We start from the raw sequence: 16,861 nt of genomic DNA, 5'->3' as shown, positions 1-16,861 counted from the left end.
CTTACAAATAACTTCATTTCTGGACATTTATGGTTTGATTTCTTTGTATGTATGGATCACTTGGGTTGTTACCGACATCTGGTGAAAATTTCATGTCATTTGGACCTCTAGTAATATATTTACTGAGAAAAATGGTGATGTGTTCAATACTTATTTTACCCGCTGTACGTATTTGCTGCTGCTACTACACCTGAATTTCCCCACGCGGGACAATAAAGCCTGTTTCTATTCTATTCTATTCTATTCTATTCTATTCTTTTCTATTCTAAATTAATAATAAATACTAATAATCGTAACCAATCGAACTTCAATAGCACTTTTTAGGACACTCAAAGATTGTTGGTGGTGGTAAGCTACATTGTAGCCACATCTGCCCTGGGACATGCTGATAGAATCGGAGCTGCCATGCACCAAATCCAGTTAACGTCTAAAAAAATGGATTTTGCACAATCCCCTGTAACAAATCGACCCAAAGTACTTTTTAGTAAAATATTAGGCTTTTTTTTGCACACTTTCTTTAAATTGTTCAAGTGAATCAGCTATTTATGCAGATGTATGCAAGGAGTGGGTCTAATTTAAGCAAACAAGTATAGAATTTATTTATTTATTTATTTATTTATTTATATGCAGCTCTTTAGTTGATGACCTTTCAACTCATGATAATAGTTTGCTTAGTAGCACTTTTCCTAGTCACGATCAACACAAACTGCCAATAACTGTTTTTTAGGAGATGGTCCTGTCAGGTAAGAAAATCACAAATTCAGTGTTTGCAACCAAGACTACAGCTGAATCAGCACAAAGTAACAAACTTATTAGGAGACTAAACTCTGCCGCTACTAAAAAAATGTCTATTTTAGTTTGCCATAGTTTATTCCCTGAGCAAAACCACAAGGATTTGTGCTTAGAAAACAAAAACGCAGACTCAAGAAACCCTTAAGTCACAACAGGTCAGGACCAATTCACAGTAAAAAGCCTCCTCTGACTCATGAACTGTTTCACTCAGCTGATCTGTTTCTCTTACATCATCCCCTGCCTACCACAGATTTCTGGCTGAAGTTGTCAGGATGAAGAGACCGCTGAAGCTGCAAGTATCTTGTCTGCAGCTTTTGGGTGTCCACAGTGAATGTGTAGTCACTGCGAAAAAAGGAAACACAGGAGGAAATGTAATATCAGTGTTGTATAAAGTACCTCAAAGTGGTACTTGGGTAAAAGTACAAGTATCTTATCATAGAAATACTTTGGTAAAAGTTAAAGTCTTCTCTAAAAATATTACTTGAGTAAAAGTCTTCAAGTATCCGATACATTTTGTACTAAAAGTAAATTTCTGACACAAAATCTACTTAAGTATTAAAAGTAAAAGTACTGAGTAAAAGTGAGCAGTTCGATTTTCCAAAATGACATTTATTGGGAGGTGACTTCTCAAAAAAATATTTTTTCTAACGGTATGCAGCTGTGATGGGTTGTGTACAAGCTAATAGGGTGTTAGAATGCTATCAGGGCTATTCAACTGGCGGCCCGCGGGCCACATCTGGCCCGCAAGTGACCAAAGTTCGGCCCACCAATTGGTTCACTTATCTCTTAATCCCAAACCCCCTGTTTTCTACTTTAATTACTCTAGGTTATTTTAGTTGAACATAGACGTGTTTGGTGTCTACAGAAACGTCAGAATCTTGGCTACAAACGGGTAAAAACAATTTCTATGAATATCTAAGACAGTTAATACTAAAATAGGTTTAAAAATTTGGCAAGTCAGAGATGTCAAAAACATTTTGTGGTCAATAAGAGGCATAATATGTTTCTTTTTGTTTGTTTGTTTTATCATCACTACTTTTATTAAATAGGGTTCTGTATGTTTTCATGATTAAATACAGCAAAATAATTTCAAAGGTAACAGATCTTTGTAATATTTAATTTATTTACATAACTATAACTTTAACTGCTGTCTGTTCGGCCCCTGAGCTGTTGGTCTGCATTAAATGTGGCCCCCGGAGCAATTTAGTTGAATAGCCCTGCTGTATATTTATACTTCTCATCCAACCACAATTAAATTCACTCTATCCAGGAGACACAATTTATCAGGATAGTATTTTTTTAAGTAATAACAACTCGGAATAAAATAGGAGTAACGACTTTCTACTTCTTACCTTTTCAAAAAATGTAGTGAGTAGAAAGTACAGATAATTGTGTAAAAATGTAATGAGTAAAAGCAAAAAATACGCTGAAAAATAAGTACTCAAGTAAAGCACAGATACCCAAAAGTTCTACTTAAGTACTAACAAAGTGTTTGTACTTAGTTACATTACAACTCTGTGTAATATGCTGCTGTAAGGCTGACTGGGGTTGATATTAAAACGTTGTTTTACAGAAATTAAAAGTTATAAGACACTAACCAGTCCATGATGTTGAAGTAGGACGTTTTCTCCTCGGGTGGCTGGATTGTTTGACATGAACTGCAGAAGAATGAAGGCGTTTTGACAAGAAGTTGTTTACATTTCCAGCAGCTCGGCTTGACTTCACTTGTGCTGCAGCTCCTCGGCGAAAATATTTTATTATTGTAGTGAAATAATCCTCGTTCTTTCCCCAGTCCCCTGAAGTTTATATTACTGTGACAAGTGTCCTTCCTGTGGCAGCAAGTTGACACACTTGAGTGTCCTGTTCCAGCGTTTGGATCAGGCAGTCGGTTCTTCATCAGCCGGGGAGGGTTTACTACAGCTCGATGGAAACATCTAATCCGCAGACAGGAAACTGGAAACATACCTGGACAGAACAGAAACTCTCTGCGAACAGCTGCGATGTCAATAACTACATGAAATAGTCTCAAAACATGAACATTTGTTTCCACAGACAGCACAGACACGTTCTTCTTCTACGTTTGGAAATAAACGCCACAGCGCCACCCCTCGGCTGAGTGACGTAACGTCTCGGAGGATGCAGGGAAGGAAAAAAAACCTCAGCTAACTAGCTGCAGAAAACACATTTTTTAATTTGTAATTAACGTTAAACTCGGGTTCGAGTTGTATGCAGCTCACAGTTTGAGCACAGCAGCTGTTTAATGTGCCGGCGTCGCTGAAGTGCAGCGTTTGCTAACGATGCTAACTTCCGGCCGCAGCAAGTCAACATGTAGCTGAGTTAGCTTCTTAGCTAGTCTCCCAGTAGCGGTGTTTGCCGGAAAGAAAAGATGCTTGTGTTTCTGCTGGGAAAACAAGTAAGCTGACTTGATTCTAAATTATTGTTTCTGTTAGATACCGTAGACCTTCTTTCGTAAATCTAGTCTTTTTCAAATAGTTTCTAGAAAAAGTGCTGTAACTTTATGTTGAGTACTTTACTAATACAAAAATAATCACAAAAACATCTTATTATCATCATGGAGGTTTGATGGATAGTCGCTGCAAACTTATAAATAGTGTTCAGTCTGCAATTCACTATTGCAAGACAGTTCTGTAATTAAATTAATAATCCGTAAAGCAGATTGTGGTAAAGCAGTGCGTTTGTCTGCGGGGTTTCACTGAGAAATGTTTTATGCACAACATACAGAACAGTAGGAACCGCATTTTCATCTGCCAAATGTCTTTTTCTCCTTTCAGATCTCCCGTTGCACTGCATGACAATGAAAGAAGCAATGGCCCATGAAAAGTGTTGGATCCACAGAGAGTGGCTGGTCCATCATCATCAGGCACTGGAGCACAGATAACACCTCCGATCACTTGTGGGTGATTTAATTTCTGGGTGGACCCGGTGCTTCTGTCTCATCCATCCATCCAGACGGCTGCACTGGACATGGTGTTAGGTGTGTACAAGTTCCTCTGAACTGAAGCCAGGGTCACTTTGTTTGTTTGGCTGAAGATCAGACTAGGCGTCTCAACTTCTTGACTACAGTTTCCTAACAAAGTACAAGTTGTGATGAATGCTAGCTCTTGATTTCTCGCTGTGTGTGTGCGTTTTGGGGGCGGTGGGAGTGCTAAAAGTGACGGCAGAGTATTCCAGAGAGACAGTAGTTGGAGACAGAAGCATCCGTAAGGTAAACAGGATCTCCTCCTGAAGGTCAAGGGAGGTGCTTCTCAAGGCCCTCACAGACAATACTCTGGTTATTATTAAAGGAAACGACTAAGAATAGAGAGCAGGGGAACAAGGTAGCTCGTCTGGCGCTTCAGTTGTTTGGTTTGAACTAGCCAAAACGGAACATCATCTTTAGAAGAGAGACTTCTTTAGCTTGCGTGTTAGGTGTGTCGCAGTTGCACAAGGCAAAATGTCTGGATCTGTCGCTCATGGACAGCAGAGGTAAAGGGCTGTGGATCTTTTTTTTCCCTGTTTATAAATGGCGTTGTTGTGCTTTACAACTCAATTATGTAAGTAAAACTAATTCCTTGTTTGTTTAAAATATATGTCTTTGCTTTTGATTAAGCCTATGTTGTGTTTTGACAGTGAAGATATGTTTCTTGCATGTAAAATTTGCATTTAGGGAATTTATCTTCATTAGGAGAGAATTTAAAAGTTTCATAATGGGTTATGTAAGCTTATTTCCCTAGTTTGTTATCAGTTATGATGTAATCGCTACTTTTTTTTTTTAATTTTCCTATCAAAGACTAAAGGATTGATAGAAAGCTTGAAGTCTGGTTCAGGCAAAGCAAAAATAACATTTAATCCAGAAATAACTGCTTGTGATTTCTTAGAATTGTATCATTTTTATCTCATTGTAAGCTATAATCATCGTTGTATTTCTTTTAACAGAAAAGCTTGACAATAAGAAACCATTTCCTGACATAAAACACTCGAGTATAAAATGATAACTGCATTATTATTTTTTTGCATTCCAAGGATCATAAATGAAAACTGCACCATGAAAAAAAGGGACATTAGTGGGATATTTGCCTGCAGCTGTTTTTACAAATAACTTTTTTTGTTGCCATTTATATTTGGCTTAATTTCATAATGTGCCAGCAATAATCCTGCAGTGTTAAGGTAAGCATTTGAATTATTATATTACATTAATGGAGGGTCATTAAATTACAATCAGAAGGTTGCCGCCTTGAGAAAAACATTTGCTGGCGCTGATTCTCCGCTCAGGTGCCATTAAACCATAACAGGTGGATGAGATGTTACAAGAAAATGTTGCTGAGTGTGGTGGCACGATTTACCAAGAACTCAGAAACACGTTGGAATAAATGCACAGAAAGTCTGTGTGTATGGTCGTCAAATGATTTAATCTGAGCAACAACAGAACAGAAGTCAATCAGAGAAGTCTGTCAAGTTGTGGCTGGCTCGTCAGCGCAGAGCAGCCGATAATATAACATCCTGTGACATGCTTACAACCAATCACAGTTCGCCAACTGTGAACCATCTAACCAATGACAGGGCTATCAGCCCGGAAACACCTTTTCAAAATAAAAGAGGTCACATTGCTGGAGTCTTGAAGTCTGGGCCGATGGAGTAAAACAGCCGAAACTAGTTATCATGAGATACAACGGGTAAAATAAGTATTGAACACGTCAACATTTTTCTCAGTAAATATATTACTAGAGGTGCTAATGACATGAAATTTTCACCAGATGTCGGTAACAACCCAAGTGATCCATACATACAAAGAAATCAAACCACAAATGTCCAGAAATGAAGTTATTTGTAATAATGTGGAATGGCACAGGGAAAAAGTATTGAACACACTTAATGAAATTTATCTAATACTTTGTACAAAAGCCTTTGTTGTCAATGACAGCTTCAAGACGCCTCCTGTATGGAGAAACTAGTGGCATGCATTGCTCAGGTGTGATTTTGGCCCATTCTTCCACACAAACAGTCTTCAAATCTTGAAGGTTTCGTGGACCTCTTCTATGAACTCTGATCTTTAGTTCTTTCCATGGATTTTCTGTTGGATTCAGGTCAGGTGATTGGCTGGGCCATTCCAGCAGCTTTAGTTTCTTTCTCTGAAACCAACTGAGAGTTTCCTTGGCTTTGTGTTTGGGCTCATTGTCTTGCTGAAATGTCCAGCCACGTTTCATCTTCATCATCCTGGTAGATGGAAGCAGATTTTTATCAAGAATGTCTCTGTACATTTTTCCACTCATCATTCCTTCAATTATTTGAAGTTTGCCAGTACCATATGCTGAAAAACAGCCCCACACCATGAAGTTCCCACCTCCAAACTTCACTTTTGGTATGGTGTTTTTGGGCTGATGTGCAGTGCCATTTGACCTCCAAACATGATGTGTATTCTGGCATCCAAACAGTTCAATGTTGGTCTCATCTGACCAGACTATATTCTCCCAGTATTTCACAGGCTTGTCTAAATGTTGTGCAGCAAACTTTAAAGGAGCTTCAACATGCTGTTTCTTCAGCAGTGGAGTCTTGCGTGGTGAGCGTGCATACAGGCCATGGTGGTTCAGTGCATTACTTATTGTTTTCTTTGAAACAATCATACCTGCTAATTCCAGGTCTTTCTGAAGCTCTCCACAAGTGGTCCTTGGCTCTTGGACAACTCTTCTGATAATTCTTTTCACTCCTCTGTCAGAAATCTTGTGAGGAGCACCTGGTCGTGGTCGGTTTATGGTGAAATAATGTTCTTTCCACTTCTGAATTATGGCCCCAACAGTGCTCACTGGAACCTTCAGAAGTTCAGACATTCTTCTGTAACCGATGCCATCATTATGCTTTGCAACAATAAGGTTGTGAAGTTCTTGAGAGAGCTCTTTACTTTTACCCATCATCAGATGGTTCTTGTGTGATACCTGGCCATCATTTGGGACTGAACCAGCTGATATTAACTTGCACTGACAAGGGGCAGGCTTGTTTTCTAATTACTGAGAGAGTTCAGCTGGTGTCTTGGCTTTCCATGCCTTTTTACACCTCCCTTTCTTCATGTGTTCAATACTTTTTCCCTGTGCCATTCCACATTATTACAAATAACTTCATTTCTGGACATTTATGGTTTGATTTCTTTGTATGTATGGATCACTTGGGTTGTTACCGACATCTGGTGAAAATTTCATGTCATTAGCGCCTCTAGTAATATATTTACTGAGAAAAATGGTGACGTGTTCAATACTTATTTTACCCGCTYTGTGATTACTGGACAGTGTGAAGGTAGAACAGTTATACATAATTAATCCATAACACTGAGAGTCCCAGTGTGACCTCAAAATGTGTAAAACTAGATGGAAATAATAAAAACATACATAATTTTTTATTATTTCACAATGACTTGCGTGGCAATACAAAGTAATGAGGCTTTGTTCAAGTAATCATAATCAGGTAATCGTTTAATGACCGTGAGGAACAAAATGATGAATCTGGTTAATATCTGGTATCAGCATCATTACCACAAGGTCAATTGTCATATTAAAGTAGCTACAGGCAAGTGTTCTTTGGAAGTTTTTATTGTGTTGATTTTAGACACTGTCAGCATTAAAACCAAATTCAGAAAAAAAGCTTTTTCTCCTCAGTTCTGCCATTTAAAAGCTTAAAACTTTCAGGCACTGAAGCTTCACTACAGTGTTGTTATAGTTAACTAAAACTAACTAAATAATGAAAACTAAAATAAAAAAAACATTTTAGTTAAATGAAATAAATAAAAACAAACTAAATGAAAAAGATAATAACTAACTGAGACTGTATAATCCTTTTACAAAACTAGCTGAAATTATCGACAGAATATTCTTAGTTTTAGTTTTTGTCAATTTATTTTAAGCTGTGTGGACTGATTAAACAATTATTTATTTTTTAAATCGAGCATATTATCTTAGCTGCAGGCCGTTTAGCAACAACACTTCATGGTCCATAACGTCTTTTGTTTACAATCTGCTGCTGCTCAGCGCTTGTCTGCCCTGTCCTACTGGCTAAATATTGCATTAGTGTGACAAATACAACTTCAAACCTCTTCAAGTATATTAATCAACAATTATTGCACATGAAGAATCATTTGTGGTATGAATATTGCACACACTGACACTGTGATGACAATATATTCGTTAAGTTGTGTAATCCTATTGGACTCGAGATATTTTGTAAGGTGGTTTGCGCTCCTCACCATCTTTCCAAGAAAAGATCCAATAGCATTTTGTGAATGCTTTGCAGTGTAGTTAATTTATGACATATTTCTGCTCAGACTGTGTACTAATCTGTCAGGTTTCCAATATTAAATGTCCCCCTCAATTGTAAACTCATTCCTACACCCTTGGCTGCTGGTTAGTTAACTCAGAAACACCATAAACAGGAGGATGCATTGGCAAGTGTTGTTTTTCAAACTATAAGAAAATTAATAGTAGAACTAATAAAAACTAAACTAAACTAAAACTAAGCATTAAACAAACAATAAAAACTAGCAAATCCACTCAAAAAACTAATTAAAAGTAACTGAATTCAAAGAAAAAAATCAAAACGAAGTAAAACTAAACTATATTATAACCTTGGTTCACTAATGGCACAGCAGTGGCAGTTTTGCAATTGGGACACCAAACAGACCTTTCATCGTGTGTCTGCTAATTTTTACATTTGTGCCTTCAACATTTAGTTGTGCATGTAGTGGTGTGTTTGATTGCTGCTCAGCTGTGGTGCATTTACTGAGAGGGAAACTAAAAAAAAGAGAGATTTTTGGAGCGTTCGATCTGCCAGTTAGTCAAGCTTAAACCTTCCAGTGTTGATCATTAGCAGATTGATTGGTGCATCATTTAATAGTAAAAAAAAACTATTTTGCTTCTACTGCTAATGCTTTTTTTTTTTCATTGTGGCAACAATTGTGTTATCGGTTGTGATTCTGAATAAGGGTTGCATGGAAAACCGGCAACAGTTTAGTACTGATAGCAGTAGGACCAACAATCCTAATGCATAAAGACACTGCAGGGTAGTAAATTTGTAACTCCTTTAAATTTATACTCTCTTTTTACTGAGTGGGGGAGGGAACACCCATTAATTCTTCATCTAAATCTTTTATGAACAATCAGATCCAAACATATTGACATTTATATTTTGTGATAAACTGGTTTGACATTTGTCCACAACATTTTTAAATGCCAAGTCCCTTATGATCTTAATTTGAACATAATAATTAACAGCATTTTGATTAATAAACTGCTAGCCTACCGGGTCAATTTAAACACATTTTCTTTGTCACAGTTTTTATTAAATCTTTTTTTTGCAAACCTACATTTTAACCATTTATCGTGAAATGTAAGACTTTTAGCTTGTATTGTTTTATAGGAATTAAAATAAATCTTGTTTTCTTTTAAGCAGTTTTTACATTATTTTAATACTATCCTCAACTCATTTGTTTTCTCCACAGATAAGTCATGATCCCCATCACTGAGCTGCGGTACTTTGTGGACACACAGCCAGCGTACCGCATCCTAAAACCATGGTGGGATGTGTTCACCGACTACATCTCCATCGTCATGTTGATGATTTCGGTGTTCGGTGGGACGCTTCAGATCACCCAGGACAAGATGATCTGCCTGCCCTGCAAATGGGTCATCAATGAGACCTGCAAGAAGAATTTCAGTTCCAGCTCATCCACCTCATTGTTCTTGGAGCCTAAAGGGATCCAGTACGATCTAGACCGCCATCAGTACAACTATGTCGATGCAGTGTGTTATGAAAATAGATTGCACTGGTTCGCCAAGTATTTCCCCTACCTGGTATTACTTCATACCCTCATTTTTCTAGCTTGCAGCAACTTTTGGTTTAAATTTCCTCGGACTAGTTCTAAACTGGAGCACTTTGTGTCCATCTTGCTGAAATGCTTCGACTCTCCGTGGACAACCAGGGCTCTGTCCGAGACGGTGGTTGAAGAAAGCGATCCCAAACCAATGAGAACGAATGGCTCCATGGACCATCACAAGGCGTCTGTAATAAGTGAGGACGTTGAAGCAAGTGTTCCAATGCTTCAAAGGACTAAAACGCGCTTTGAGCAGGGCATTGTAGACAGAACAGAAACGGGTGTTTTGGACAAGAAAGAAGGCGAACAGGCAAAAGCACTATTTGAAAAAGTGAAGAAGTTCCGTATTCACGTGGAAGAAGGAGACATTGTATACAGGCTGTACATCCGTCAGACCATTATCAAAGTGTTCAAATTTATTTTCATAATCTGCTACACGGGGTATTATGTGCAGAATATTGAATTCAGTGTGGACTGTTCAGTAAATATAAAAAGCTTGACTGGTTATAGTGTGTATCATTGTGCTCATCCTCTCGCTACACTTTTTAAAATCTTAGCCTGTTTCTACATTTGCTTGGTTGTGGTCTATGGTTTGATCTGCATGTATACACTTTGCTGGATGCTGCGGCGCTGCCTGAAGAAGTACTCCTTCGAATCCATTCGAGAAGAGAGCAGCTACAGTGACATCCCGGACGTGAAGAACGACTTTGCGTTCATGTTGCACATGATCGATCAGTATGACCCTCTGTACTCCAAGCGCTTCGCCGTGTTCCTGTCCGAAGTTAGCGAGAATAAGCTGAGGCAGCTCAACCTCAACAATGAGTGGACGCTAGACAAGCTCAGGCAGCGGATAACCAAGAATTCTCAGGAGAAGTTGGAGTTGCACCTTTTCATGCTGAGTGGCATTCCGGATCCCGTGTTCGATCTGATGGAGCTGGAGGTTCTCAAACTGGAGCTCATCCCAGACGTTACCATCCCGCCAATCATCGCCCAGCTGGTCAACCTGCGTGAGATGTGGCTTTATCACACCCCGGCCAAAATCGAAGCTCCGGCCTTGGCCTTTTTACGTGAGAACTTGAAGTCTCTGCACATAAAGTTCACCGACATCAAGGAAATCCCTTTATGGATTTACAGTTTGAAGAATCTCAGCGAGCTCCATCTGACAGGGAACCTCAGCGCTGAAAACAACCGCTACATTGTCATCGATGGGCTTCGAGAGCTCAAGAGGCTCAAAGTGCTTCGTCTGAAAAGTAACCTCACCAAGCTACCTCAAGTTGTGACCGATGTGGGCATGCACCTCCAGAAGCTTTCCATCAACAACGAAGGCACCAAGCTGATGGTGCTCAACAGCCTGAAGAAAATGGTGAACCTCACAGAACTTGAGCTTATTCGCTGTGACCTGGAACGCATACCGCACTCAATCTTCAGTTTGCACAACCTGCAGGAGATCGATCTGAAGGACAACAACCTGAAGACCATCGAGGAGATCATCAGCTTCCAGCACCTTCATCGGCTGGTCTGCCTGAAGCTCTGGTACAACCAGATTGCCTACATTCCCATTCAGATTGGCACCCTGATCAACCTAGAAAAGCTGTATCTAAACAGGAACAAGATTGAGAAGATACCCAGCCAGTTGTTTTATTGCCGCAAGCTGCGCATTTTGGACTTGAGCCACAATAATCTAACCTGTATACCAACAGACATTGGCTTCCTCCAGAATTTGCAGTACTTGGCAGTGACAGCCAACAGGGTGAGTACTTGATTAATGTCTTTTCAATATCATTGTCTGTTTTTTATTTATTACATTTTTATTGTCAAACTTGAGTGTTGAATTTTAACAGTTGCTCATTATATTTTCCCTCCATTTTTCTTCGTTTTTGAGTAAAGATTGAGACCTTGCCGAATGAGCTGTTCCAGTGCAAGAAGCTTCGCACTTTGAACTTGGGCAACAACTGCCTTCAGTCTCTGCCGTCGCGTTTTGGAGAGCTGACGTCTTTGGCACAGCTCGAGCTGAGAGGAAACCGTCTGGAGTGTCTGCCTGTGGAGTTGGGAGAGTGCAGACAGCTGAAGAGGTCTGGTCTTGTTGTGGAGGAAGACCTGTTCAACTCACTGCCCACTGAGGCCAAGGAGCAGTTGTGGAAAGCTGACAAAGAACAGACTTGAACAGGTTTGTGATTTAAAACGATATATACAGTATACACAAACACCGAGCAGTTTGGGCTGTAAACAGGAAGAAAAAGCTCATGGCTTGAAGACCTACAGAAGTAGGACATGTTCTTGCTTCTAAAGACTGACAGTAAGGTTGGGCATCAAAAACCAGTAGTTTAATTAAACCAAAGTGCTAACTCTGGCAGCTGATGGTTGTATTTTGACCATTTTAACAAAGTGTTTCAGGCCAGTGCCATTATGATCAGAATCATTTGTTTACATTAAAGCTCCTCTTCTGTTGTGTAGAAAAATATTAAAGGCCCATACTTTAAAGACGACTACAAGTTGACTGTTTTACACTAAAGCAAAAATCATCTTTTGTTGGGTAAACACGTTTAAAAAACCAATTTTGTCCAGATGGTTGAACAGAGTTAAACTGCCAATTATTATTTTTGTTGTTAAGCATCTTAAGATGCTTTTGTATGTACAGTGTTAAACATGCACAAAAATTATAGGTGATTTCAAGGAACTTTGCAGATTTTGAGGTTGTGTTTTTTTTTTTTTTTTTGTATGTTGGCAGAGCAAAGCTAAAAGAAAAAGCCTACTGAGTTCACAAATGCAAGTGTCGTGTATGATGAAGCTGAATTTTGGCAGCATTACGACATGTGGAATTAGATTGTGTAAATGTGTGATTCTCAACTCTGAGGCAAGTTTGGCAGAGAAAATAGGTTGACGACCTTATTTTGCAGCAAATTGTGCGTTTGAGAGTTTGAGGAGCAGCAATATTTCCTCTTATTTGTCTCCTAACTTCTAGTGAACATTTTATAGATAAACATACCTGATACCAGTAACTACACAAGTATAATAATTCATATTCCAAAGGCATGTTTTTATTTTATTTTATTTTATTTTATTTTATTTTATTTTATTTTATTTTTGTATCTTCACCTTATGACTCCGGTTGTGCTCATTTCATTTTTACTAATAAGCTATAAGTTTTAAACTTACAAATATCGTCCAAGCGTTTGTTGGATAAAGATATTCGTACTTATTTGGAAATTATTTCCTTGATAACCAGGTTCAGGTTGTGTGTATTAGTACTTCAAAGTTATTTTTCCTAAAGTTAAAATCAGAAAGTAATATATTTCATTCCATACAGTGAGTTTTTGGGTTCATCTGCAACTTAAAGTCTTACAATTAATGTTGATAATTTTCTATTTGAAGTGTGTTCGTTTTTATAGGAACTGGTGACTGTTTGTTTGTGCTTGAAGGAAACTTTTTTTTTTGGCAAGGGTTTTGACACAATGATAAAATTGTTGCACACATTTTAGCAGCACTTTTTGGTTCTTTACCTTTAAAAAAATATTCATTTTTTAATGTAATTCCAGGTGTTAACACCTGGACAGTAGCAATACACAGTATTATAACCAGACTGAAACTTATAGAAATACATGAAGCTATGAGCGTCTACATTAAAAGCATGTTTTACTATTCAGTACTGTGCAATATTGCCGTCATTTAAACTCTATGAAGGCCTGTAGTGTTATAATTTTCTAATGTGCATCAGCATTCCTTTTGTCACAAAACATTTTACTACCAGCAAATTAAGAATTTGAAGAAAAGTAGATGATATAGATTTTTTCAGGCATGGAGGAAGCTTTTGCACTACAGCACCTTTCCTTCAAGTTGTGCAAATGCAGCAGTGGTCTGCATGTTATGTATACACCATGTAATTGTGTATATTTTTTTTTTGTCCTGGCGTTTGAGCACTGCCAGCTGTAAGATTAAAGTGGCATTCTAGAAGTAGTATTTTTTTATTCTTAAAATCAACTCCTTTTTCCATCGTGTTCAACAACTCAGCATGTTAGCAATAGATGTCTTACACTTGGACAATCAGCATTTCTAAAATTGACAGAAAAAATCTAATTTCAAGATCAGTTTTACTAAAAGGTGTTGCTTAGCTTGCAGGTGAAGTGATGTCTGTAAGTAGGCCAGGTTTTTTTTATTAAAATATTAAATGTGCCCACATTTTCTTAATATTAAACTTTTATTTCAATTGTGAAAACTATACATTTTATAGTACAGCTAAATCTCTCAGGAAACCAGCTAGTGTCCATTTTTTCCTCTTTTTATGGTTGCCTATGTTTTTATTTTATTATTATACATGGTATTTGTATTAATTGAAACCACTGAAATGACATTTTGTGTATTTCTATACTATTCCTATACTGCTGGTTTGAAACAAATGTTCTTGTAGTTTTTTTTATTTGTTTAAAAAAACATGGCGTTACTTCTGTATTCATAGGTCACCGTGTAATAATTAAACTATCACGAGTGTGTTATTTGGAGTCCCACAGGTTAGGTGTGTATACAGTTTGTTTGCATGATGATACTTTCTCACCACTACCTTCAATGTTTGATCGTTTAAATCAGTTCTGGGTACAAAATCATAATTGGTGTTCAACTAATTCACAAGGATAGGCCCATTTGGTTGTGTGTGTTTTTTTTTATACAAACGTTCAATAATAACACAGTAAAAGCAAAGCAATACTACTTACATGAACTGTGCAACGGTATTTATGTACTCGGTTTGAACTTACATTATGTTCTGTCTTGTGAATCGTCCACTAGAAACAATAAAATATATTTGGTTGGTTGAATTTGTTTTTGTTGTGCTTGTGTTTTTGTCAACACACCACTCGCCTGCTATGATAGATACATTATTCATGACCCTAGGAAGAAAATCACAACATCAGTGAGTATCCGATTAAAAAAGCATAAACAATAAAAATGAACGCAGTTGCATAAAATACGTTTCAATTTGGTTTTTGTCATAGTTCTGCTTTCACCTGGTAGTTTGCAAATAATTTGAAACTAGTTAGGTCAATTTGTAAAATGTTTTTATCAGTGATTGGAATGAAATAAAAAGCTAGATGTTCTTTGTTTATTCTCTATTTGCATTATATAGTATATTAATTAGCACATTTAATACATGTCCAAATGCTTACATACCAACCTGATAATATTAAATCGTTATACACAGCTTATGCTGTTGTTGTTGTTTTTTATTTATTTATTTTATTTATTTACATATGAAAGTGTTATACCGAGGACATTAAAAAGGCGGAACCATTAAACGATGGGTTCCCGTTGTAGCCGGACATGTTTGTCGTACGCACCTGAGCTCAGAGGCAACATTTGAAATGGTAAATTGTTGGTACAAATTTCATTAGGTTATTGTGAGAATTAAATAATATAACTGTTTCATACATATTGAACTGGTTTGTTTTCTTAAGTTGAGATTAATTTAGTCATGAAGCAGATAACTACGCGGACGTAACGTCGTCATTTGATTTGTTTGCTCTTTCAGCGAAGGAAAACGACGGATCCCTGCTAATAAAAAGGTTGTGACGCTTTGTTTTTGTGCTCCTTTTAGGCAGTTACTCTTCATACGGATCTCGGAGACATTAAAATTGAGTTATTCTGTGAACGCGCTCCGAAGTCATGTGAGGTAAGTTTCACATTAGATTAAACTTTTAGGAATAAGAGCGAAATCCGGAAGCATGCTGAATGTAAACACGCATATATGAGCTATTTATTTGAGGAGTGTTTATTACTGATGTGATTTTGGTTTCATTTTGCAGAACTTTCTTGCCCTGTGTGCCAGTGGGTTCTATAATGGTTGCCTTTTCCACCGAAACATAAAAGGCTTCATGGTTCAGACTGGTGACCCTACAGGTATGAGATGAGTATTTATAATCACTGTTTTCTATGTTTGTTTTTAAATCATAATTTTTATGAAAACATGTAGGCACCGGGAAAGGGGGAACGAGTATATGGGGCCGTAAATTTGAAGATGAGTTTAGCGAGCACCTAAAGGTGAGTAAAATGGATTTTGAAGGTCTATTTAAAATGTGTGTATGTTGTCAGGAATTATCGTTTATATCGTCCCTTTTAAAATGTGTGTTTTCCTATTTCAGCATAATGTAAGAGGAGTGGTCTCAATGGCAAATAATGGCCCCAACACGAACGGCTCCCAGTTTTTCTTCACATATGCCAAACAGCCCCATCTGGACATGAAGTACACAGTGTTTGGAAAGTACGTGACTTGTGCATCAGAGCAGTTTGAAAGTGAAGGACTCGTTATTAGTTAATGACTTATAAATAAGAGAATTTCACAAAGCTTTTCTGTTTTTACTTTTTAGTCTCACTTTATTTTGTCCCCACTTTTTTGTCCTGCAGGATTATTGATGGCTTGGAAACACTGGATGAGCTGGAGAAGCTGCCCGTGAATGAGAAGACCTTCCGACCACTGACCGACAACCGGATAAAAGACGTCACCATTCATGCTAACCCGTTTGCCGGATAGCTGCTTTAAATTTTTCAGAAAATCCGACACGGAACCGGTTATTTCCAAAAGGCCACTATACAGTGCACGGTGCCTTGCTTATGTTGAAGTGGATCACTTGTTTAAGAGGGAAGAAACATTTTTAGTGGACAAACTGATTTGTAAAGCTGCAGAGTGCTGAGTTAGAGAAAAAAGGAAGTCACTGACTGTGAAGTGGAAGCGGACTTTTGTAACTTGATAAAACATTCAGGGGAGTGCTTTCTCCAGTTTCTAGCTATCTACTCCTTTTAAACCCACAGTGATGTGACAGAAACTTGAAAACAAATGTATTCTCTATAGATGTATTCACAACTGAATCCAGAAATGAAACATGTTTGACATTTTTAAATGGCTGCCTTTTTTTCCCCTCATATATCTGCTGGTAAATACATTTTCAGTAATTTGTAATAAATAAACTTTTTTAAATATATATTTGTGTTGAATTAATTATTATGCTGTTTTTCATTTGTTCGCCGTCGTTATGCCACGTATGTTGTTTGAAAAAAATGGGTGGAATAGAATTTCTGTTAAGTTGTGATTTTATTATTCAACATCTTCCTGTCAAATTGTCACATTTTCATCAGAAAGTGTTATTATATTGGAAAATGTTATACAATCACAATTTTACTCCACATAACTCACCAGTCTGGAACTGGACTCTGTACCACAGAGCAGACAGTGTC

The 16,861-nt window shown here is 37.6% G+C and overlaps 3 protein-coding genes across 3 annotated transcripts in view; 2 read left to right on the top strand and 1 right to left on the bottom strand.

Moving 5' to 3' along the window:
* Nucleotides 1-2,858, bottom strand: part of hscb (HscB mitochondrial iron-sulfur cluster cochaperone) — a gene marked incomplete at its 3' end in the record, with an annotated part of 11,772 nt that extends 8,914 nt beyond the window's left edge. The window contains 2 exon segments of the mRNA XM_014024019.1: nucleotides 1,038-1,134; nucleotides 2,391-2,858. Of these exon segments, the coding sequence (XP_013879473.1) occupies nucleotides 1,038-1,134; nucleotides 2,391-2,755 (462 nt within the window).
* Nucleotides 2,859-2,930: 72 nt separating this feature from the next.
* On the top strand, nucleotides 2,931-14,451 carry lrrc8ab (leucine rich repeat containing 8 VRAC subunit Ab). The gene is made up of 4 exons (XM_014024018.1): nucleotides 2,931-3,205; nucleotides 3,585-3,787; nucleotides 9,272-11,393; nucleotides 11,531-14,451. Exons 3-4 carry the CDS (start codon nucleotides 9,279-9,281, stop codon nucleotides 11,804-11,806), a joined length of 2,391 nt encoding a protein of 796 aa, XP_013879472.1. The 5' UTR covers nucleotides 2,931-3,205; nucleotides 3,585-3,787; nucleotides 9,272-9,278; the 3' UTR covers nucleotides 11,807-14,451.
* A 462-nt stretch (nucleotides 14,452-14,913) lies between these two features.
* Nucleotides 14,914-16,608, top strand: ppil3 (peptidylprolyl isomerase (cyclophilin)-like 3). The gene is made up of 6 exons (XM_014024020.1): nucleotides 14,914-14,997; nucleotides 15,228-15,302; nucleotides 15,436-15,529; nucleotides 15,603-15,670; nucleotides 15,772-15,890; nucleotides 16,034-16,608. The coding sequence occupies exons 1-6, from the start codon at nucleotides 14,995-14,997 to the stop codon at nucleotides 16,158-16,160; spliced, it is 486 nt and encodes a 161-aa protein (XP_013879474.1). The 5' UTR covers nucleotides 14,914-14,994; the 3' UTR covers nucleotides 16,161-16,608.
* The last annotated feature ends 253 nt before the right edge of the window (nucleotides 16,609-16,861 follow it).

Source organism: Austrofundulus limnaeus, unplaced genomic scaffold, assembly GCF_001266775.1.
Source record: "Austrofundulus limnaeus strain Quisiro unplaced genomic scaffold, Austrofundulus_limnaeus-1.0 Scaffold403, whole genome shotgun sequence".
Classification (NCBI taxonomy): domain Eukaryota; kingdom Metazoa; phylum Chordata; class Actinopteri; order Cyprinodontiformes; family Rivulidae; genus Austrofundulus; species Austrofundulus limnaeus.
This window is presented reverse-complemented; position numbering and strand designations above follow the sequence as displayed.